We start from the raw sequence: 23,689 nt of genomic DNA on the forward strand, positions 1-23,689 counted from the left end.
CTTCCCCAGAAGAATCTGCTCCACATGCCATCTCCTTGCTTCTTAAGCAGTGCTTGATTAAATTTTCCATTCGTGAGGCTGGCATCTTCCAAGCCAATTTGAATTTTGCAACTAACATGTGGTGCATTTGCCATGCCCTTGTCTAAATATAGACTGTCCACTGAGTTCCCTGGATCAGCACAGGCCCCCATGGTCGGTGCGGCAAGCTTGGATGCCCAACGGAATCCTTCCTTATTAATTCATCCTTGAGTGCCTCAAAGTTGATTGTTTTCCTGGGGTGGGGGGGAGTATCTTATTTTGTTATGGTTTTTAATCAGTACATCAGCCGCAGAGGCTCGAACCACTGATGTGGATCGTGGTGGCCCTGGCAGCCATGTGAAAGATCACATCCGTTTACACACTGTTGGGTGACTGCTTTTTGTTCTCAGATCCTGGGTAACATACACACATTCCAAGGCTGCTGCTTGCTCTGGCTCCCCTGATGGATGGGGTGTTGCATTCCAAGAGGGCAGCTTGCTAGCCCTGAAGTCTGGAAGGCTGACACCGAATTAGTTGCGAGGATTTGAAGCTTTCAAGCCATCTTATCACCTCTGAGGGGAAGCTGACTTGTCACGCAGATGTCTGAAACTTCCCCAGGCAGTGAGGAACTATCAGCATAAAAAGGGGTTTCTTCAGCTATGCTGAAACACGCTTAGTGGGAGTGTAAATTGCTACATCCTTCCCAGAGGGTAATTTGATAATATGTGTCTGAGGCCTTTCACATGAGTCTACCTTTTGATCCTAACCATTCAAAGTGGATTTCATCCGAAGGCAATCCTCAAGGGCAAGTGTACAAAAGATATTAAAGAAAAAAGTGCAACGTGTAAGAAAATCTGTCACAGCTAAAAACTCAAAACAATTGTACATCAAGAGGGGATGGATTATCAAACATGCAAAAAGATCCTTCATCTCATTCACAGGTATCTCACATATCAAGTTGGCAGAGATCAAAACGTTTGATAACAAACTGTTAGGGAATGAGGGGTCACTCTCAAATGTCAGTTAAGGGAATGAAAATTGGTACAATCTCTATGCAGGATGATTTGGCAGTATTTATAAAAATTAAAAAAAAATTACTCACAAGAGCCCACTTTCAGGATTTTAATCGTATAATGTGGGAAATAGTGAAGTATGTACAGGAATATTCACTACAGTGTTGTCTGTAATAATAAAAGATTTGAAACAACCTAGATGTCCTTCTATAGAAGTCTTTTTGGAAGAAAAAGGAATACTATGCAGTATCAAAAAGAATGAGGTTGCTCTATTTATACTGAAGTGGAAAATTTCCAAGATGCACTGTTCAGTGAAAAAAGCAAAGTGCACAATAGCATGTTATTTCTATTAAAAAGAATGTATAAATATATTTTTATATGCATAGAATATCTCTGAAAGGATGTGCAAGAAACTGGTACTAATAGTTGCCTCCAGGGAGGGGAATTCGATATGTGGGGACCAAGGAACTGAGAGGGACATTCTTTTCATTCTACACTTGGGCCTTGTGAATGTGATACCTTGTGTGTGTCTTATCTATTTACATAAATATGACCACTATCGTCATAAGTGGATTGGTTATATAACACATTATGGTACCTTCTATTATGGATTGCAATACATCATTTAAAAGATGTGAAACACAGGGCTTCCCTGGTGGCGCAGTGGTTGGGAGTCCGCCTGCCGATGCAGGGGACGCGGGTTCGTGCCCCAGTCCGGGAAGATCCCACATGCCGCGGAATGGCTGGGCCCATGAGCCATGGCCGCTGAGCCTGTGCGTCCGGAGCCTGTGCTCCGCAACGGGAGAGGCCACAGCAGGGAGAGGCCCGCGTACCGTGAAAAAAAAAAAAAAAAAAAGATGTGAAATACAAATTAAAAACCGAAATGATTCAGTTTTATTGAAACGGGAAGAAGTCCACACTTGATACTTAGTGATAAAAGCACTAGGTGATGTAATTTGTGTATACACACACACACACGTGAAATAATGTGAAATATGAAATACAGAGGTGTATAAAAAAGTTAATAATCTACTCCTCCTCACTTCTCTCTACCCCTGGAGGTGACTAATAGCTTTTAAAAATAGGATTACATAAAACCCTATGACTTGTCTTTTTCACATAAATATCATGACAACCCTCCTACACGATAGATCTAACCTATTTATTTTAACAACTTTACATTTTAATATATTTAAAATTCCTTATTGAGTAAAATTGAACATAATCAGGTTAAACCTAAAATATTAAATATTTCTTGCTCCAGTGATTCTGTCTCTAGGAATTTATCCTGAATATGTGGGCACAGACACAGAGACAAGAGTACTCACTGCAGCACTGTTTTTAGTATGGAAAAACCAAAAATAACCTAATGTCAATGAGCTGGGAAATTGTTAAATAAAATAGGATATTCCATAGATGGATTACTATACAGCCATGAAAAGGAAAGCAGTAACTATACATCCTGACAGAACTATGCCCAAGATATGCTGTTGAGTGTAAAACGTAACCTCCACTATAGTGTTTATAAAATGATACCTTTTGTAAAAATAAACAGGATGTAAACATACATTCCACACACATACACACTCAAATATTTACACATATGTACCTACATATATGGATGCTTACAGATAAATAGACTATTTCTGGAACTATACACAATCTGGTAACAGTGTTTGCTCCTGGGGAAAAAGACTGAGAGTGCTGGATAGAGGTGGACCTGGGGTCTGGTGTGGGAATGATTTTTCTTTTTTTTTTTTATTCTTCTTGATTTAAATAAAAGTCTCTGCACTATTTTTAAATAAAGAAAGTAGATTTAAAAATTGCTACAAGTCATCATGCAAGACAGTTACAAAGCACAATGGCACAGTCCACGTTCCCTGTGGTCCTAAGACTATATAATTTGAAAGAAAAAAGTATAGGAAACCTCATGTCCTGAAGTACATCCTTATAATGTCATAGGACAGGGTTCTTATTCTGGGGTTAGGGAGTCCCTGAACTTGGATGGGAAAAATTATTATTTTTTAAATTTTTTTAAAGAATTAACCTTTGGCTGAAAGTTAGCATTTTCTTCCACAGGAATGCAGGCAACAAGCCACTGTAGAATTAGCAGGATTTGTCGCCCACAGAAATCAGATTTATGATATTATATTATGTTTGTTGCAGATATCTTGAAATATTTCCACTTGCCACTACTTCAAGTTACAGAGGTTATTTATCTGACTTGCTGCTAGATCTTGTTTAATATGTTAATAATGAACATTGGTTTACTCTACAGTAAATTTGTTTTTTCAACATTATAATAGCTATTTCAACATAACTGATTTTCTTTGATATCCTCTGTATCTTATTTTATGTATCTATTGCAAGGGGCTTCACCAGATTGCCAAAGGGGCCCGTGCAACAAAAAAGCCCAAGAACTTTTGCTTAAGATAAAGTCTGCAGAGCTGGGGACAAGGAGTCACAAATGACACTATGAGGGTATACCTGGAAGCAGGTACCACTTTCTCTTGATGCCAGAGGGTGATTGATGGCCTGAATATATAAATCAGAGATGTAACTTTTTTTTGTTTGTTCCAGTTGGTAGCACCCCCTCCTCCCCCACCAGCTGCCTCTCTGGATCTCTGCCTGGCCCTGTGCTGGTGGCGTGAGCCCTGGGGCCCATGCCTGTGAATGACAGTGAGCCCGGCTTGCCCTTGGTCCTATTTTAACCTCCTTCTGGGCCATGGCCAGGGTGCTGAGCTCAGCCTCAAAGCGATGCATGTTAGCTTGGCAGGAAACTCTATCTTAAAGAAGAATTTTAACAAGCGTGCGAAGCCAAGCCCCAAATGCATCCCAGCTTCAGGGGAGCAAGACACTGTGCGCAGATACCCCTGGAAAAAGTTAAATGGGGCTCTGAAAGGAATGGTCCACTTGCATGTGCTAGGGACATTTCTATTTCTGAACATTTCGGCATGAACTGTTCATTGGTGCGACTTTTACAGCGGACTTTGTGTGCTCACACCAGAGAGGGGCACTTGAGTGCTCAAAGGAGACTCACGTGTGCTGCCCCTGGGTGTGGTCACGAGTGTGCTGTTGACACAATCTAAGAACACAAGCCTGCCAGTGAGGACGGTACAATGGGCTGACCTACGCTCTGTCATGTCAGGAGGCGGGTGATGAATGGGTGAAGATGCCCCTCCCCTACCATCATTCCAGCCTGACCAGTACCTGGGACATAGCTCGCTTTTCTTCTCTTCCCCCCAAATTCACTTTGGCCCACCCTTCTTTCCGTCTCCTCTTCATTCTGGAGACACTCATCGTTCAGATCATACCATCTGCCTTGTGCTGAAATGGATCCACTCCTTCACTGACTCACTCATCTAAGTATTTAGGGTCAGCCAGCCATGGATTCAGATCCCAGCTCAGTGACTCACTCGTGCAAGCAGGGTAAATTAACTGAATGAAGACTTAAAAATTTCCAACCAACCTTTACATTACTTCCTTTTTCCCACAAAAAACACACACGTGAAGTTGTGCCTTTCCTCCTTCAATTAATGTTCACTTCATTCTCTCATTATTAATCTTTCTCTGTACTGCTGAGGCCATGGATGCCAGACTCTCTCCTCCCCCATCTCAGGCTTCTCAGTGAAACCAAGGCACCATTGGATGTTCCATTGTAAACACTCTTACTCTGGGAGTTAAAATATCGAGGTACTTTTATCATTCAAATTGAGACATTTTGAGAATATGAGAGGGTTACAATAATCATCATAGTGCCCTTGGTAACAGACGTAAGTGGAGACTGGCTCAGGGAAAGTGGGATGTCTGGTCACCCCATTATAGAGCAATGCTATATCACCCACAAAGAGACCCAGTGTATCTTTGGTGCATTAGCAAAGCTGGACACCTTCACTTTTTTGGAGAAATGCTTTGATATTAAAGACATCAAAGTAGACTTCATGGGATAAATTAGAATGTTGGCCTTCCTTCTATTCATTTTAGGGCATGTGTGTGTGTATGTCGTGTGTGTGTGTGTGTGTGTGTGTGTGTGAGAGAGAGAGAGAGAGAGAGAGAGAGAGAGACAGAGAGAGAGACAGAGAGAGAGAGAGAGAGAGAGAATTTAGAATTACATTTGGAGGTGGGGGCAGCATTCACTTCTCAATACCTTGGGCCTTTCTGAAGGTCTTAATCAGGCCCTGCTATAAAGTCACCAGAATTGTGTCCTCCTGTCCTGCTTCTGTGGGGACCAACTCTGACCATATCCCTCCCAGAGGTGAGAGGCAGGTGACAAGGGCTGAGAAGGTGAGGGAAAATGGGGACCGACTGGCAATAGACAGGTCTCCCCCAGAGGTGGCGGAATGGCAACTTTTATGAAGAATGAAGATGTTGTCCAATTTTCAAGCTCATAACTTGGGTCCACTCTGGTCTTCATCTATCTAATCTTTCTTCATTGGGCCCATAACCAGACCCATATTGGCCTTTTGGTTTCACAAGAGCAGTCAAGACAGTTTCGACGTGCTTGTGGTATTTTCAAGGAATGGGACAAGTCACCTAACCTCTAAGCCCGTTTCCTCATTTATAAAGTGAGCAGAACATTAATACCCATCTGATGGGCTACTGGGAGGTTCAAATGGTAGATGAAGTCTGGCACATACTGTGTGAATCAGAGCTGCAATTGCTACTTTTATTGGGAGTCTAGTAGGTACATGTCTCTGGGCATGGAGGACAGGAAGATGAGTGAAACCTGGACCATTTCCTCCAGAGGTTTGCAGCCCAGTAACACTGCTGAAGATGGGCCAATCAGTCCTGATTCCCGTGAACAAATGTGACAAGCACCATACACAAGGTAGAAAGGCAGCCATCACCGCCAGGGAAAGGGGTGGGGACCAGGAAAGACTTCCTAAGAGAAGTGTCCACAGAACTGGGGGTCTACAGGTGGACAGGATTTGGATGTTCAGAGGGTATGGGAAGAGCATTCCTGCCAGAGGGAAGAGTATGAAAAAACAGATAGGGTAAGGACAAGGTAAGGTGTATATGGGGAAACAGCAAACCGAGTTAAGGTGCGCTCCTAGCACCCGTGTTAGGCAAAGAGGAAAGACGCCGTCACTGCTTACAAGAAGTTCACACATAAGTCCATCAGTCACGAGGCTGCTAGAGAGAGCCACCCCGGCAGTGTTTGGGTGGACCATGGGCACTTCCTTAACCTCAGAGGTCCTCTCTTCATGGGACCCTCCAAATCCCTGGGTGGGATCCCAGCGTGTCTCTTCTGGGTAGTATTGTTTTGCAAAGTTTTCATGAGTAAGATCTATTACTTGCAACTGGTGAGGACCACTATCTAATTCCACTCCAACTTCCCTCTGTCATATTTCCCTTCATGTGGGTGTTAGTATAGGGGCTGTGGGCATTTTTGGGAACTAGCTAAGAGTTAAAGATACATTTCATTTGGGTTCTCTTGAATATACATATATGGTGTGCATATATGTATATTCTTATATACATATATGTGCATTTTCTTTCTGTATAGCTAGGTTATCACTAGTCAGGGGTACTGCAAAGTGGAAAAACAGCTTCTAGAAATACTCTCTTGTCCACGATGCCAGCCTTTGTGACATCAAGAGGTAGGACCAGAGGCTGATCCAAGGTAGGAGAGAGTCCTGTGGTGCTGAGATCACACGTATGTGGTGAAGAGGTGAATCAAGTTCTGAAATGTATGCAGCCAGAAATTAGGCTGTGAAAAAGTGTTGTAAATTTTATGTGTTTAACCCCAAAGCCCCAATTTGATAAAAGCCTTAAAGGTATATGGCACTACCCGTAATATGTTGTGAAGCTGAAAAAAATCTAAAGCACCCATAATAAGAGAAAGAGAAATTTTGACTTAGCTTGCTAGGGGAAAGGCCCAATTATTTTTATATTCCTTATGTTCTCACCAGGCTATGGTGCCTTTTGGTTGCTGAATAATAGGCAGCCACTTGCCCTTCCTTTCCATCTTCTCAGAATAGACTCTGCTTTCCCTAGGGCCTCTTTGGGCTTCCATAAATCAGGGCTCAGAGCCCCACACCTAGTATACCCCCAGTAATGAACCCTTTAGCTTTATCTGATTGCCTAGATGTGAATCCAGGTTCTGTCACTAATCAGCTGGGTGGCCTGAGGCAAATCACCCAATCTCTCTGAACTTCAGTTTTCTCATCTGTAAAATGGAGACAACAATAGTGTCCATTTGGTAAGCCTCTGGAGAGGAGTGAATGAGAGCATGCATAGAAAGCACCCTTAGCCTGGTGTAAGCCAGGCACATGGCAAGACCTAATCAATGGAGCTATTAGTATTACTATTATCAGATGTGGTTAGGGAGCACAGTGACTGCGGAAACATCCTGCAGATGTGGGAGAAAGCAATTTTCCATTGTGGCCTGGTGGCCATCAGTTATTTTTATGAGCCACACATACTCAGGTAAAGGCATCTCCTGCATTAGAGATCTTAATAGGCCCATCTGTGATGGCACTGCAGCTACACACACGCCCACTGGCATTTCTGTGGTCTGTTGCACCCCAGAAGGACTGGGTGCTTCCACAAATGGCCCCCATCCTAGCATACCTGACAAGCATGACTCCACACACATCATCCTTCCCCCTCACCACCCTCCCTGCCCCCTGCCCTACGCCTTTGACTCTTATGGCAAAGCTGAGGCTAATTTGTTTATCCATCACGGAGAGGATAAATCACCCTCCCCCTTTCTTCCTGCTTTCTCCCACAAATATTTATCGTGCCTAACTATCATGGTGTCTCCCATGATTCTAAGACTTTAGGAGACTCACAGTAAAATTTCAAAACAAATTTTTGGTGGGGACAGCCATAGGGTTAGTAACCCTTTATTTTGCCAAGTAGAATATTGCACACACACACACACACACACACACACACAATGACTATCACCGTCACTTACTACCATCATTCCACTAAAGAAATGTTACTTCAGTTTCCCCAAATAGATAGGACATAGTCTTTAGAATAAAAGAACAGTCATTTATATTTAGTACATTTGGAAAAACACAGAATTTTCCTAACTCTTCTTTCATTTTGTCATGAGCCAGTAAAAATTTTATCACCCATGGGCACCAGACCCCAGACAAATGTCTGGAAGCACTCTAGTGACAACAAGAATAATATAACATATGTTTATTGAGTGCCAAATATGAAGTCTAATAGATTCTATCATTTACTAGCTGTGTGACCTTGGGCAATTTACCAAACCTCTCTGAACTCTAGACACAGGGTGATGATCCTTGCTCTGCAGAGGGGCTGTGAAAATTACAAGCTATATAGAACATTTAGTGTTGAGCAGTGTTACCTGCTACATTGAAGACCTGCTTCCACAGTGCTCATTCTCCTCCCCTTCTCCAGGGAGGCTCTGGTTTGAAGAGTTCACCTTCCCTCCTAACAATCTTCTGCCTTCCTCTGTATGGACTGGCCCGAGGGACTGGGCAGGACTGGGGATGTTTCTGGCTGCACTGGGGGAAGTTTAACCAAACTCTGGTTCTCCAAGGGGTGTTCATTCCAGGTTCCCAGGCATGGGGAGGACTAGTGCTATGCTGGTAGCATAATTGCCTGTGAGAACTGGTTAAAAATTGAGATTCATGGCCCCATCATGAAAGATTCTGATACAAAGGTCTGTGGTAGAGCTCAAGAATCTGTGCTTTTGAAAGCAGTCCCCTGCCAGATGTTTCTAATGAGCATCTGGGTTTGCTGATGGTCATGGCTCCTGGTTTTTGGGTTGGGCCATTTTGTCCACTCACCTCATAAGAGTGTCTGGCGTATCATTCCTAGCATGGTATCTTGTGAGCCCTGATGAATGGGATCTGAGGAGATCCTGGGAGGAATCCTCTTGGTTGTGTTTCACCCAGTAACCTCAGGGCTATTCCAGATACATCTCTTATTCTCCTGTATCATAACCAACCCATCCCCAAGTCCCTGAATCTGTCTACTTCTCTCCACCTCCACTGCTACCAGCGTGGTCTAAATTACTTACCACCAGCGCTCACTGGGATTACAGCCTCCTAACTGCCCCATCTCTGCTCTGTGCTCCATGTAGCTGCCTGAGTCATCTTTTAAACACATAATCAGATTGTATCTCTTGTCGGCTTCAAATCCTTCAGTACTGGCCATGGCAATTAATTTATCATAAAATCTAAAATCCTTAATGTGGCACAAAAGCCCCTGCACGGCCCCACGTGTGCCTGCACCTCCAGCCTCGACTTGCACCTGCCTCCCCTCTGTTCTCCAGGCTCTGGTAGCTCCCTACCAGCGCCTCCCTCAGGACTTTCAGGTGTGCCCTTCCTTCTGCCTGGAGCTCTCTTCTTCTACCTGCCCCTTTCACTGAATTAGCTCCTCCAAACTGTTCAGGGATCTGCCTAAATGCCACTCAGGGATCCCTGTGATATACCGATCCCTGTTGTATACTTCTAATAGCAGCATACCCCTTTTCTTCAAATGTATACTTCTAATAGCAGCATACCCCTTTTCTTCAAATCTTTTTTCATGATTTGCATTTATGTTTATTTGCATGTGTGTATTTTTCAAATTACCTGTGTTCCTCACTAGAACTAAATTCTACGAGAACGTGAAACACAGCTGCTTTGCTCCACAATCTCCAGCACAATGCCTGGACCTAGTAGGCTTCCAATAAATACATACTTATTCAGTGAATGAATGAATGAATGATTAAAGATGTGGAAACAAGTCCCTCTATGAAGGGCAAGATCCCACTTTTTCTTCCTGGTTGGGGAGACTAAATGCCCAGTGTTGAGAGACCCATGTCATGCACAGTGCAGGAGGTATAGAGAAAGCCGAGCCCTGAGCTAGAATGTGGATGACCTTCCCTGATAGTTTATGAGTGAATTTTTTTCAGGGGTGAGTGGGGAATGGAAGAAAGACAGGGTTTTGTAACAGAAGTAGAATAATCAGCTTTTGACAAGGTGGCTCTGGGGTTTCTGGAGAACATTTGCTATGAGAGCAGGTTGGGACCAGAAAGCAAAAAGGTCAGACATCTTTGTGCACTGGACCAGGCAAGTGCCTGTTCTGACAGACACGGATTCAATTCTTGTCTCTACCATTTACTTGCTGTGTGACCTTGGGCAAGAAGTCTAACCTCTCTGAGCTTCAGTATATTTAACTGTCGAGAGGGAGCAATTACTTTCCCCTGTCAGGGTAGCTGTGAGGATTAGTGAGATAATGTCTGTAGAGGGCCTAGCAGAATGTCTGGTACATAGTATGTGCTCCATGATAATAGGATCTCACTGGGCTGTGAGCCTCCTGCACGCAGGGGCCATGTTTGCTTTGGTTCAACCACCCAGTGATTAGTACAATGCCTAGCACATAGTAGGTGCTTTAGGAAGACTTCATTAATGATTTATAAATGACAATGTATTTTCCTGCAGTAAGATCTCCCTCTTCTAGGAAGGATTCCCTGTGTGTAAAATTTTCCCTCACTCAAACCAATTGATTTCCCGGTGAGCAACTCAAATCCCTGTGTTTTGAAACCTCAGAACTGGAGGATCAGTGTGTGTCTGCGGGGGTGGCTCTGTCCTAAGCCACCTCTGAGACCCCCAACCTCCCTTATGCTCTTGTGGGAGCTGGAAATTCATCAGCCCTAATTTGAATGAGAGGACTGGAGGAACAAATCAATGGAGAGAGGGATTCCAATTTGGTTCCAGTACTATAGAGATTACAACTGTTTCTTTGAAACTGACCATTTATTTGGAGGGGAAAGCAGTTAGTTCAATAATGGCTTCCTGATGCCTGCCTTTCAGCATTTTAAAAGACGGAAGAAGGATTTGGAGCGAGGCAAGGTTCCAGTGTTTTCGAAACAACACACACAGCCCAGCTACCAGTTGGCTGCCCAGTGCTTCCTGCTACCCACCCGCACCCCCATCTACCACACCCCCCCTGCACCCCAGTGCAATGCACATCCCTCAATAGCCCAGCCACTTCTTGAACCCTGACCAGGCGGGTGGGAGTTGGCCTTCATTGTAATGCCAGGCAGCTGAAGATTCCTTGGACACCGTGCACATCGCCCATCAAGTAGAAATGCTACTATATTATATTCCAATTATTTCCTGTCCCTCCATGGCCTGATTCCAGGGGCTGAATAAAGAGGCCCTTGTTTAGTGGATTCATCCCTGCTCCTGAGTAAGTGAGAGCTGGTCCCTGGCCCAACTTGGTCTGAGGCCACAGGGAAAAAGGGTGGGGAGGAGATAGGGAGGGTGTTACAGGTGGGGAGGGCTCCACAGGAGATGGGAGGCCTGTCTCTGCAGGCAGCCCAACCTTGCTCCCAAAAATAAAAACAAGGGAGGAAGGAAAAGAAATGGGGCCCCTGACCAGGACCCTGTAGGGGGCAAGGCTATTTTCCTTCCTTCCCAGGAGGAATCCCAACCCTCCTCTTCCACAGAGAAGACAAACACAGCGATAGAAATCTCGTGCCATCCAGGCACCTGGAAGTCTATTGCCAACTGGAAGTTTACTCCTACCTGGGCTTCTCTGTTTGCCAACCACTGTCTTCCCCCAGATCTGCTTTCTCCCCTTCTGAGTGAAAAGCCTTTCATGGAAAACTTAGAATTTGGAACCTGCATCAGATTCCAAAGGAGTTATTGTTCTACATCATGCTACTTTTATTTGGGTGTTATTTGAACTCAGACGAAGTAGAAGCCCACATCTCCATTTTGCTCAGATGCTCTTTCTATTGATAAATTACTAAGAACATGTTAATTAAGCACCTTCTCTGTTTGAAACTCTTGAGTCACTTTCGAAGTCCATCCCAAATTCAAGGCCTGGAGTCCACACTCCTTACCCGCCAAGGGTTGGGTTTCCAGGGGAGAAGGATGTGGATGGACTCAGCTCAGGGACAGCACACTGGGAGAGTTCTGGGAGATAACGGTTGGTCAGGAAGTCTTCAAGTCAAGGAGAAGAGAAACAAGTTCTGATAGCATCAGGGTGGCAAGAACATCTCACTTTCTGTGGCATAGAAGCCAAGGACCTGAGATGTTAGGAAGATAAGGTCTCAGAAAGGCATGGATAGAAACAGGGGGGAAACTGAAATAGTGTAAGTGAGAAGAAACTGAGGGTGGGTGTGAAGAGCAGGACCCAGAGAGAAGCCACATCGTCCTGCACCACCGCGTGGGTGGTGAAGTGCTAACCTTTGCAGCGTTTAAAAACCTGGGTGTCCAGGAGCTTGGAGCCTGAAAGGAGCTGAGGCATCCCCTGGCCGGTGCTTCTCAAAGCCTGGTCTGCGGATCACCTCTTCAGAATCACCTGGTGGGCTGGTTAAACGTGACTCCTGGGACTTCTCTGATTTACTGGCTCGGATTCTCTATGCGTTAGGTCTTAGAAGCTGAATTTTTATCTAGTTCCACAAATGATTCTGATCCTTACTGAAGTTTGAGAGCCCTTGATCTAGTCCAACCCTCTTGGTCCCTGGAAGTGAGACCTGAAGCCCAGCTGGTAAAGCAACACACCTAAGTTCACAGAGCTAATCGATGGCAAAGCTCACATGCATAACGCTATTGCTCCTGACCCTCAGAGCAGTTCTCTTTCCATTTCAACATGCTGGCAGCCTCTTCAGTTGTTTCCCCTGCCCCCTAAAGTGAAAGCCTGCACCTTTCATCCACTCCAGCATCCTGCTGGGGCTTTGTCTTTCCTGAGGATGCTCTGGTCACAGCCTCTGCCGGCTGAGGATCGGGGGAAGAAGGAAGAAAGGAAAAAGATCTAGTTCCCTTCTGAGCCTTTAATAACAGGTATTGGCAACTGAATGGAGAAGAAAACACAGTTTTAGCTGCAGGGGGTATTGGGGTTTGGTTTGTAGTACTAAGAGCTAACTTTCATTGAGTATTTGCTGTGTACCAGACACTGTACTAAGTCCTTTCCACGCACTAGCGCAAACCCCATGGAGCAAATAGTAATTAGCCCTATTTTGCAGATGAAGAAATTGAGGCTCACAGAGAAGTCATCATTTGCCCAAGGTCACATGGCTAATTATTGGCCAAATCACTCCATGTGCGACCACGATCTTTGTATGGTCCAATGGAGTGTGAACTGTCATCCACTTTAACTGGACAAGCCTGCAAAAGGACCCTGAGACCTTGGGAAAGAAAAGAAAGCTGGGCAGCAGCATGTGATCACTACTTCGGGTAGAGCTTCAAACCCTCTCCACTTTACACGCTGAAAATATTTCTGAAAGGCATTAGCTCGAAAGCTAGCCTTAGAAATGACAATATGGAGAGTAGGTTAAACAATTTTTCTTTATCATTTTTAAATGGAAACTCCCGACATCAGTTTACCCTCTTTCTATTTGGCTCTTTCTCTTGGAAGCAGTGTGTCTTTAGGATTTTTGTTACTTCGGGGATTTGTTTATGTTCAGTTCCAACTGAGCCCCTGGTGTGACTGCAGGCGTTAGTGGTCCAGGGCAAGTAGCAGCTGTTGTCTCTTCTGATATCACAGCACATGACTCTGTCATAATTACCTCCCTCCATTCATTTTCTGGAGTGTCCCCCAGGGATAGAAAAAAGAAATCAAAGCAGATCACTGCCTCAGAGAAGGGACAAGTGTTTCCTGAGCCGTGTGGACAGCATATCACAGTACCCTCCTCTAGGTTTACCTCCTACCCAGACCTTGGCTTCATCCTTAGAGGAAGTCAGGTAGCCTTTTGAACAACTCACTTAGTAGGACTCCCAAACAAAAGAAGATGGGCACATTTTCATAGGAGAGAAAGGGCTCAGTTTCATACTAGCAGGACTTGGTGTCTGGTAGCTGAAGGTGAAGCGCAACTATAATTTAATTCTGGACATTCCATAAATCACCAGAGTTAGGGATATTTTGGGGTGGAAACTGAGAATGTGTGACCCTCTGGCCGTCTTCCTTCTCTTTCAAATCTCAAGCTTTAGCTAAAGGCTGGTTGCGGCTGTGAGGCTGTAAAATGCTCTTATTAACTGGTAAAGGAGGGAGTGCGTGGAGGTGAGAGCAAGTGGTGAAAGGACGAGGGGGAGAAGGCAGCCTCTGCAAAGCTCTTGAGGAGCGTGGATCTCTGCAGGAGCCCTGGAAATGCTGAATGAAAACTGCCTGTGTACGAGCTGCCTCCCTGCTTCCCAAATGCCGTGTCTGCGGTAACTACAAACTCTTTTGTATGCTGCTTTAGTGACACCGCCTTAGCGGGCACATGATTACTACTGAAATAACGCTGGTGTGGTGTTCGAGTCCAGTGTCCTTTTTAATTACTAAACCAAGGCGGTTGAATGAGTCATTGCACATACCAGATTTGCCTCCCAAGGTTCTATTTCAAGTGACTTGTACCTTAGCGCGTTCCACGAACACCTGAGTTGGTTCTTAGCCACCTACCCAATCTGCAAAGCCTTTGCAGAACAAACAATATTCCCCAACCTCCAAACACACACAGACTGCATAAAACACTAAAACCCACAAAAAACTTTATAGTACGCTCATCAATAGACCCAAGATCTGAAAATGCCCCGTTCCCCTCCACCAGTCCCCAACTTACCAAGCGGCAGAGCGATGAAGAACGGTAGCCAGCACAAGATGAACATGCCGACTACAATGCCCAAGGTCTTGGCTGCTTTCTTTTCCCGGGAGAACTTAAAAAGTTTGACAGCTATGGAACTCCTGGGGTTGTGGCCCTTGGCCTTGGTACTGCTGAGGGTGTCCTCGTGAAAGTTCTTGGAGTGGATCCTCAAGGTCAGCTCCTTGGAGTTGGACATCTCCTTCATGACTCCAGCTTCCAGGTTCTTGGTGGTCCTCTTGGCGACGATGTAGACCCGGCAGTACATGACCAGAATGACCGCCAGAGGGATGTAGAAGGAGCCCAGGGAGGAGAAGAGGGCATAGAAGGGTTCTTCAGTGACCCCACATTCCTTGTCATCATTGGGCGCCGGCTCCTTCCACCCAAGAAGAGGCCCAATGGAGATGACCGTGGACAAGACCCAGACACTGAGGAGTGCCAAGATGGCCTTCCTCCTGGTGACCAGCGACGGGTACTGCAGAGAGTAGCGCACCCCGATGTAGCGGTCGATGGAGATGGCGCACAGGCTCAAAATGGAGGCTGTGCAGCACAGGACATCCACGGCGGCCCAGATGTCACAGAAGATACGGCCCAGCACCCAGTAGCCGAGCACCTCCAGGGCCGCGGAGAAGGGAAGCACGGTGAAGCTTAGCAGCAGGTCGGCAATGGCCAGGTTGACGATGAAGTAGTTGGTGGGCGTCCTCAGGTGACGGTTGCAGGCCACAGACAAGATGACTAGGATGTTGCCCACGATGGCAAAGAGAATGAAGGCGCCCAGCACCAGGCCCACGGAGATGGCCCTGGTGACGTCCAGCTGGGGCAGTGTGGAGTTGCTCGAGGTCTGGTTGGGGCCAGTGAAGTTGGCATTTTTCAACTCTCCCCAGTGGGCAGGTGCTGATGTGTTGTGGCCGGTGTCCAGATCGGGATTCATTTTAGAGTCCGCCCTCCATAGCCAGAGGGGTGACGGGGCTGGGAAGGGCTGGCAAAGGCTCCTCAGCTGCCCTGAAACTTTGCTTTCCCCGTGGTCTTCTTCCCAGAGGCGCCCTCCTGGCGAGAAGTCATCTCCCCCGGGCAGCCCAGCCCGGCAGCACGTCTCCTGCCTGCACCAAGCCGATCGCTCGCCTGTCACAGCGAGGAGAAGGAGAGAGGGGACGAAGCGGCAGCTCCAAGTTTAATGGTCCACGTCAGGCGCGCCGGGCCGGGCTCGCGGGGAGCGGCGGGGAGGAGCGGGCGGCGGGGCAGGGGGCGCCCGGCTCTGCCCGGCCCGCGGCGGGTCTGCGGACAGCGGCGCCTCCGCCCAGCTAGCGCCGAGGAGGGTCTGCTTTCAATGAGCCGCCTCTGGGCTGACTGCACGGCGGTGACATCAGGCGGGGGAGCCCGGCGCCCTGACTCCGCGCGGCACTAGGGGGCAATGCGGGTCCAGCGAAGGCGCCCGCAGCCCCGACGCCACCACCCTGCTCAGCCCGGAGGCGGGCCGCGCCCCCGTCTCCCCCAGGGCAGGCCAGTAGGGGGAGGGGAAGAGGTGGGGGGGCGGGGGGCTGGGGGTAGAGCGACCTGAGCCTGGGGATCCCCCTGTCCCCCATCCCCCGGTGGCCCACTGGGATTCTTTTTCCTCCTATTCACTCCGCAGTTTCAAAAGTGGGCTGGGGGTGCTTGCCTTTGGCGAGGGGCGTCTGGAGTCAGCACTCAGATATAGCGGGCTCCGCAACTTGCGTGGCACCTAAAAGAGGAAGAATTCCAAAGTTAGTCAAATGAGAGGGACTTGAGTCAGATCTGACACCAACCCCCATCCTTCCCTCCCTGTGAAACCTCTCTGGTCTCATAAGAAAACTCGGAAGCTTCTTGTCATGCATTCGTTCATTCAATCACTCATTCATTTAACAGATTGTTAACTGGGAACCCCCTGTCTGCCCTGGCTTCTGTTCTAGGCACTGTGGGTAGAGCAATTGAACCAAGTAGACAAAGACCCCTGTCCTTGGGGAGCTTCCATGCTAGTGGGAGGAGACAAACAAATAAGTAGGCAAATTCTGAGGTGCGCCCTATGCTGACAGGTGTAGCAGAGAAAATAAAGCAAGACTGGGGAAATGGAATGCTGTGGGGCGCATTTGGAATTTTATATGGGTGCTCGGGATTTTCCTGAAGTGATGTTTGAGCCAAGACCTGAAAGAAATGAGGAACAAACTGTGGGCTATCTGGGGGTAGGAATGGGGTAAGAGACCTCCAGGCAAATGGGGAGGGGACTTGGGGAATCCAGATTATTTGTTTGAATTCTTTTCCCCTTTCTGCCTGATTTCCAGGTTGGACATTCAGCTATAGGGACACACTTCCCAAGGTGGGTGAATAGTACTTAGGAAAGAGGGTATGGCCAAGGATGCCAAGGGAGAGCCTTATGTTAGTTAACATTTATGCACTTGTCGCATTTTCTCACGACCCTAGGAAAGAAGGACTATTCTCATAATCATTTTCATTTAGTGGATGGGACACCAAGGTGCAGTGAAATTTAACTATGCGTAAATCCACATGGCCACCAAGGAGTGAATTTGGGAGTTGAACCCAACTATGGATCTATCCAAAGTTGAGCACTTAGCTGTTATGTCACACTTTTCCCCCAGAAGCAAGGAAGGGGCTGAATTATCACCCCCAGCTTTATTGAGATATAATTGACATATAACATAATGTAAGTTGATCTGAGACACATATATTGCAAAATGATTACCATCATAGTGTTAGCTAATACTGCCAACATGTCACGTAATTACCATTTCTTTTTTTGTGGTGAGGGCATTTAAGATCTACTCTCTTAGCAACTTTCAAGTATATGATATAGTATTATTAACTACGATCACCATGATGCACATTAGATCCCCAGAACTTATTCATCTTATAACTGGAAGTTTTCACCATTTGACCAACAATTCCCCACTCCAGCCCCTCCCCACCCAACCCCTGGTAACCACCACTTAACTAACTCTGTTTCTATGAGGTTTTTTTTTTTCTTTTAGATTCACATATAAGTGATACCATGTAGTATTTGTCTTTCTCTGTCTGACTTATTTCACTTAGCATAATGCCTTCAAGTCTTATCTACGTTGCTGCAAATGGTGGGATTTCTTTCTTTGTCTTGGCTGAATAATACTCCATTGTGTGTGTGTGTGTGTCTGTGTGTGTGTATATATATATATATATATACATATATATATATATATATGTATATATATATATATATATATATATATATGCCACGTCTTCTTTATCCATCCATCAGATGATGGACATTTGATTCCACGTCTTGGCTCTTGTGAATAATGCTGCAGAGAACATGGGAGTGCAAATGAAATCCTTTATTCATTTGCTTTGGATATATACCCAGAAGTGGGATTGCTATTTTTAATTTTTTGAGGAACCTCCTTACTGTTTTCCATAGTGACTGTGCCAATTTACATTTGAGGTAGGGGTGGATTGATTGTTATAGGAGCTGTCTTCCAAATAGTCAGTTTTGGGACCTGAGCTACTAGTGCTGGGAGGGAACTCACATTTATTGAGTTTCCACTGATAGCCAAGCATTTACTCATTTTCTTTTATTCTTCACAACAACCTTTAACAGAAGCATACCATTCTCCATTGACAGTTGAGAAAACCATGGTTCAGAGAGAGTTAGTATATTCCTGAGGTGTATGGCTAGTAGACATGTGGCAGAGCAATGGGTCGTGAGAGCTGGAGACTGAAGAGTAAAGCCTGGGGATTTCCCTGGCAATCCAGTGGTTAAGACTCCATGCTCCCAATGTAGGGGGCACGGGTTCAATCCCTGGTCCGGGAACTAAGATCCCACATGCTACACAGCAAAAAAAAAAAAAAAAAAGAAAAAAGTAAAGCCTGATGCCTTCTTTTACTCTAGCCCAGAATCCTGCATCTAGGGCTTCCTACTTCCTGCCCTTGATAATCACTGTAGCCTGGCATTCAGAGGTGGGGAACCAGGAAGCCATTCAGGGTGATTTACATTTAAGCTCTCCATCCTAAAGGTGGGTCCCTAACCTCATATATATATATATATATATATATATATATATATGGAGGTGGTAGGATATCATACACCTATCTAGGGATTTAATCTCTCCCATCAAAATTTACAGACCCTCAAATGCACAAAATACACAATTTCAAGGAGTTCCCTGAGATTAAGGAATCTGTGATAGAGATAGCCCTGAAAACAGACTTTTTCTATTTCAATTAAACTGGCTTAAGTTGTATATGAAGATTTTAAAATAAGAGAGTCACTGGTTTACAGTGATTTAGCTCTTCAAGAGCTAGCAGAACTCTTGCTTGCCCATTTTCCCATTTTGGAGGTGGTCGAGGAGGCAGAGAAAATTGGTAAACTCCCACAGCTAGTCAGGTGCAGAGTTGGTTCTCCAACTCCAGTCCCCTGCCCCACAGAGCGGTGCACCTTCCTCTGCCCCAGACAGAAGCCACACACGGCAGCTACTCATGACCTATACAGCAGAGTGTGAGACAGGGACGACTTGGGCAGGCCTCTGCCAGGGGTCCTTATGAAGAGGAGAGATTGTCCTTGGTCCTGGGCGGCTCATGTACTGATCTGTCTGGAGATAGGGCCTGGGCCAGATGATCTTTTGAGGTCTTCTAGTTCCAGGTGGTCAGCTTCCTTTGCTGGATAAAGAGGCCTCTGAAGGCATCCATGCTGCCCCTTCTCCAATGCATTGTCCACAGCGGTGGTGGGAGTGGGGTCGCATACACTCAGCTCCCACCATGCTCATGTATCTTTAAGTCTAGGATGATGGTGCTTCTGTTGAACTGGTTTACTCCCAAGGGGAAGTGGGAGGAGGAACAGAACGCCAGCAGGTTGGCAGAAAGCTGGTGATTATCACAAAGACAGGGAGGTAGGAGGGAAAGAGCGGGGCAGAATGGAGAGCAAGTTTTGAGTCCACCTTTTGGTTGTCGTGGCCCATTTCCCACTTCCCTGGGCATTAATTTCACCAGCTCTTGAACAGCCAGCAACACACCATTGAATTTACAGAGGCTGTGTCTACATAATCACAGTAACCAGCTGCAATGTGAAAACTTAGCCTATCTGACATTTTCCTATAGTGGCAAAAGGCCAGGAAGAAAAAGAGAAAGTCTGAGATACAGATGTGGTTTATGCTTGTTACAAAAGAGGACAGCTTGTTACCTAAATGAGAACTTATGTCTTGATTCAGGTGTCAGGATGTGGAAGGGATTATTGAGCCAGATCGAGGGGTTCAAAATGCTTGTAGATTTCAGACATGTTGTCATTTAGCAGCATCTTTCACGAAAGCAAAACAGACATCCCATCATAAGGCAAACAGGTATTAGCCTTAACAGGAGCCATGTACCGGGACCCCACTAAGCACCTTGCTCATGGTACTTTCCCTGCTGCTCCTTTCCTCCCTTCACTGGAGATGCCTTTTAACCCCTCTGGCTGATATTTGACCCAGAGAAATGACCATTTGTTTAGGTGTCATGAGGATACAGACGATCTTTCATTTTCTTGGTACTCCCTGGGGCAAAGCCAAGCACAGAGCTCTGACTCACTCGAGGCTCAGGGAAGAAGAAACTTTTCATTATCCATCTGATTCATTAGAAACCTCTGATATTGCAAACTCCCATTTCTGTGAGCCCTCTAGGAGAAGCTGCCACTGAGTTTGACCTGTGGGGAGACCAAGGCTGTGGGAGATTCAGAGATCTGTTTAGAGGACCTGTGGGAGGAGATCTGTCATCTGTGATCATGCAGTTTTGCATGGTATTCCCTCTCTAGCTCTCTCCAGTTTTCAATTCAACCAGCCGTATACAGGAGCATCTACTCTGTGTAAGGGACCATGCTAGGTGCTGCGGGCGAATCAAAGGTGAATTAAATCAAGCAAACAATAACCTAGCACTGAGCTAGGTGCCATGGGAGATGATGATGTTGGTAAAGTGCCCCTCAGAGAGTACCTACTATGTGGCAGGCACTGTTTTAGGTACTCTATGTGCACTTACTTAAATCTTTACAACAATGCAAGGTAGGAATTATCCCCATTTTACATATGAGGAAACTGAGGTTCAGAGAGGTTCTGTGACATGGCCAAGGCCATTCGATGAGTAAGCAGCATTGGTATTCAAAGCATTATTGTCTGGCTCCAAAGCTTGTATCCTTCTCTCTGCACCAGACTGAGATTAAGGAAAAAAAAAAAAAAAAAGAAAGAAAAGGCAGCAGAAGGTTCAGTGTTAGCCCTGAAACTACAGTAGAAGGAAATTACAGCAGAAGACAGAATGTGATCAGGTTCCCGAGTGAGGCAGAGGTCAGGGAAGGGACGGCACGGCAGAGCTGTCTGGGTGAGAAGGTTCTGCCCAGGAGCTCCTTGGGTCAGGCTTTCTTGCCTCCCAGGCCAGCACTCAGTCTGCTGAAGATTTGAGAGCCAACTTGGAATCTAAGCCTGCTTCCCTTATTTAATAGCTGCTAATGTGACCTTGGGCAGGATAGTCAAGTGACTAAGAGTCTGAACACTGGCATCAAACAGACTTGGTTTATGTCCCACGTCCACTAATTTATTAGCTGTGTGTCCTTGGGCAAGTCACTTAACCACTCTGAGCTGTGGTTTCCTCATCTGTGAAATGAAGATCATAAGAGTGCCTACCTCAGAGGGCTGAGGTGAGGATTACATGTGATAATGTGTGTAAAGTGCCTAGCACAGAGTAATAGTGAAAATATCAGCACTTAATAATGTGAGTTATTAAGTGCTTACCACAACGCAAGCGTTGTGCCCCAAATGCCTTATGTACATTTTCTGACGTAATACTGTTAATAATATTATGAGGTGGATGCTATTACTACTGACATTGTATAGATGAGCAAACTGAGTCTCAGAGTGGTTGCCCAAGGCCACAGGGCTGGCAGGTGGCACAGCTGGAATACAAAGTACCCAGTAAATGAGACTAAAAATGGAAAAAGAAATGGAGGTATGAGGCCTCTGCTTCATGAGGTACACTAGGGTCTCTGGGGACCTGAAGGAGGATTTTTGCCCCTGCTGCAGCCCAGATGGGAGAGGGAAGTACCCTTTCTTCTGAGCAGAGGACACTGGCTGCACTAGAGGCATTTCCTCTAAAGGCAGCAGGTCAGAAGCTCCCAGGAGGGAGGGATTTCAGCCCCCTCTGGGTAAACTTGCTTTTCTCTCTGGTAATTATAATTTGTCAATCTTTGGTGAGCAAGGATTCCCCCAGCCCAGAAATTCTAGATGCACTGCATGTCTCCGTAAGTGAAAGAGAGCTTGGAGCAACCACGTGCAGTAAACTTGTGAAGATTAATTGCCAAATCATCCAGGGGCTGACATCACATCACATGCTCGGGGAGCACCTGGGAGCCCTGAACTGGGGGCTGGGGTGTGAGGGCACCAAAGCGTGGAGTGTGAAAAGCCTACTGAGTCTGGAACCAAGAATGGGTCCCTGCTTCCTTATGCCCTAGCAGCTTCTCCTGTGGGACAAGGTAAACAGGTCACCAACACCAACACGCAGTGCTGCAGAGTTGAGGGCAAAGGGGAGAGACGTTTGCCGTTTTCTTGAAAGACTCTGGCAGTCCCTTTACCATCCATGGGCTTTGCCCATCACTTTGTCCAGAAATCTGTCATGGGCCCCAAATTTCTCAAGAAATGGCCTTTGGGTTGCAATATGGTTTGAAGATGGGCACGCAGCTGTGTTTGTACCAGGCTCTTCATAAGACAGAGGTAGTTGTCCATGTTACCGATGGAGATTTTGCTGGGGCTAAAGCTCTTCCAAGCTGCCTTTGTATTGCCACTGCCAGGATTTACTTTCTAAACACACTTGTTGAAACCGTCAAAGGTTAAAGCAAAACATAACAAAACAAAAGTTATGGCAATAGGCTCCGTACAGCTGACTTTTCAAGGCACTGGTCCCTCTGGGCTCCACCGCTACAATCAGGACCCGGATTTCTGAAATGTCAGACTCAGAAGGACCCTACAGATCATCTGGTCCAGGGTCAGCAAGCTATAATCCCATGGAACAAATCCAGCCTTGTGCCTGTTTTTGTAAATAAAGTTTTATTGGAACACAGCCACGCCCATTCGCTTGGGTATTGTCTACGGGTACTTTCACGGTACCCTGGCAGAGTTGTGGAGCTGCAACAGAGACAGTCTTGTAAAGCCTAAAATATTTGCTCTCTGAACCTTTACAGAATATGTTTGTTTCATGTTCTAGAAACATTGTTGCATCAAATGTTTGTTTATCTAGTCTAACTCCTTATTTTACACGTAGGGACACAAAGGCCCAGAAAGGGGAAGGGATTTACCTAAGGCAGAACCAGGGTCCATAGCCTGGAGATTTGACTCCGCCCCCATGGCTCTTTTTTTTTGCCACTGCTGTTATCAATTTCTGCAGCCTGGCATGGAGTCTGAGTTGGAATCCTAGCTTTGGCTGACCAGATGTGTGACCTTGGGCAAGCTACGTAACTCTTTCAGCCTCCATTTTTTCATCTGAGACCTGGAGATAATCCTTTCTATTTCTTGAGATAATCTACAACAACATAGGTGGTTGCAAGAATTAAAGGAACTGTAGTCTATAATGCTTAGGCTGGGACCTGGCTCATAAATAACACTCAGTGAAAAGTAGCACTATTATTATACTGATGTTCTCTGTAATTTTATATGTATTAATCTTATTCCCCTCCCCTCCAAATTTCATAAGAAAAAGTGATATCCCTTCCCAGTGGTTCTTTAACTTTTTGGGTGCTAGACCTTATTAAGAATCTACTGAAAACTGTGGAACTTTTGCTTTACTCCACACTTTTCCTGAATTCCTTATAAGGGCTTCTTCAGTGCCAAGTTCTTGGTAGGGCCCCTTGATCAATTGATCTCCACCCTGTTACTTCTTATTTTTGTTTGCTGAGCCTCTCTCCTGCTAACTCTATCTTGGCGTAACCTCTTCCACTCTTGGGCAACAGAACTAATCCAGTGTTTTACCATTCATTATGGAGCAGAACTTGCACTGAATAAAGTAAATGGACGCTGGCCTTTCTTGTCCTCCCAGAGTTCACAGTCTAAGCTGAATAACGGGAATGTGCGTTTGAGGACGTAGAGAGAATTGTGCCTGACACTGA

At 45.9% G+C, this 23,689-nt stretch overlaps 1 protein-coding gene across 1 annotated transcript in view; it reads right to left on the minus strand.

Moving 5' to 3' along the window:
• Positions 1-15,712, minus strand: part of ADRA1B (adrenoceptor alpha 1B) — a gene marked incomplete at its 3' end in the record, with an annotated part of 58,608 nt that extends 42,896 nt beyond the window's left edge. The window contains exon 1 of the mRNA XM_081233190.1: positions 14,554-15,712. Within this exon, the coding sequence (XP_081089316.1) occupies positions 14,554-15,502 (949 nt within the window). The 5' untranslated portion in view covers positions 15,503-15,712. The remainder of the gene's footprint in view (positions 1-14,553) is intronic.
• Between the last annotated feature and the right edge of the window lie 7,977 nt (positions 15,713-23,689).

This window comes from Mesoplodon bidens, assembly GCF_964165515.1.
Source record: "Mesoplodon bidens genome assembly, chromosome: 4".
Taxonomy (NCBI): domain Eukaryota; kingdom Metazoa; phylum Chordata; class Mammalia; order Artiodactyla; family Ziphiidae; genus Mesoplodon; species Mesoplodon bidens.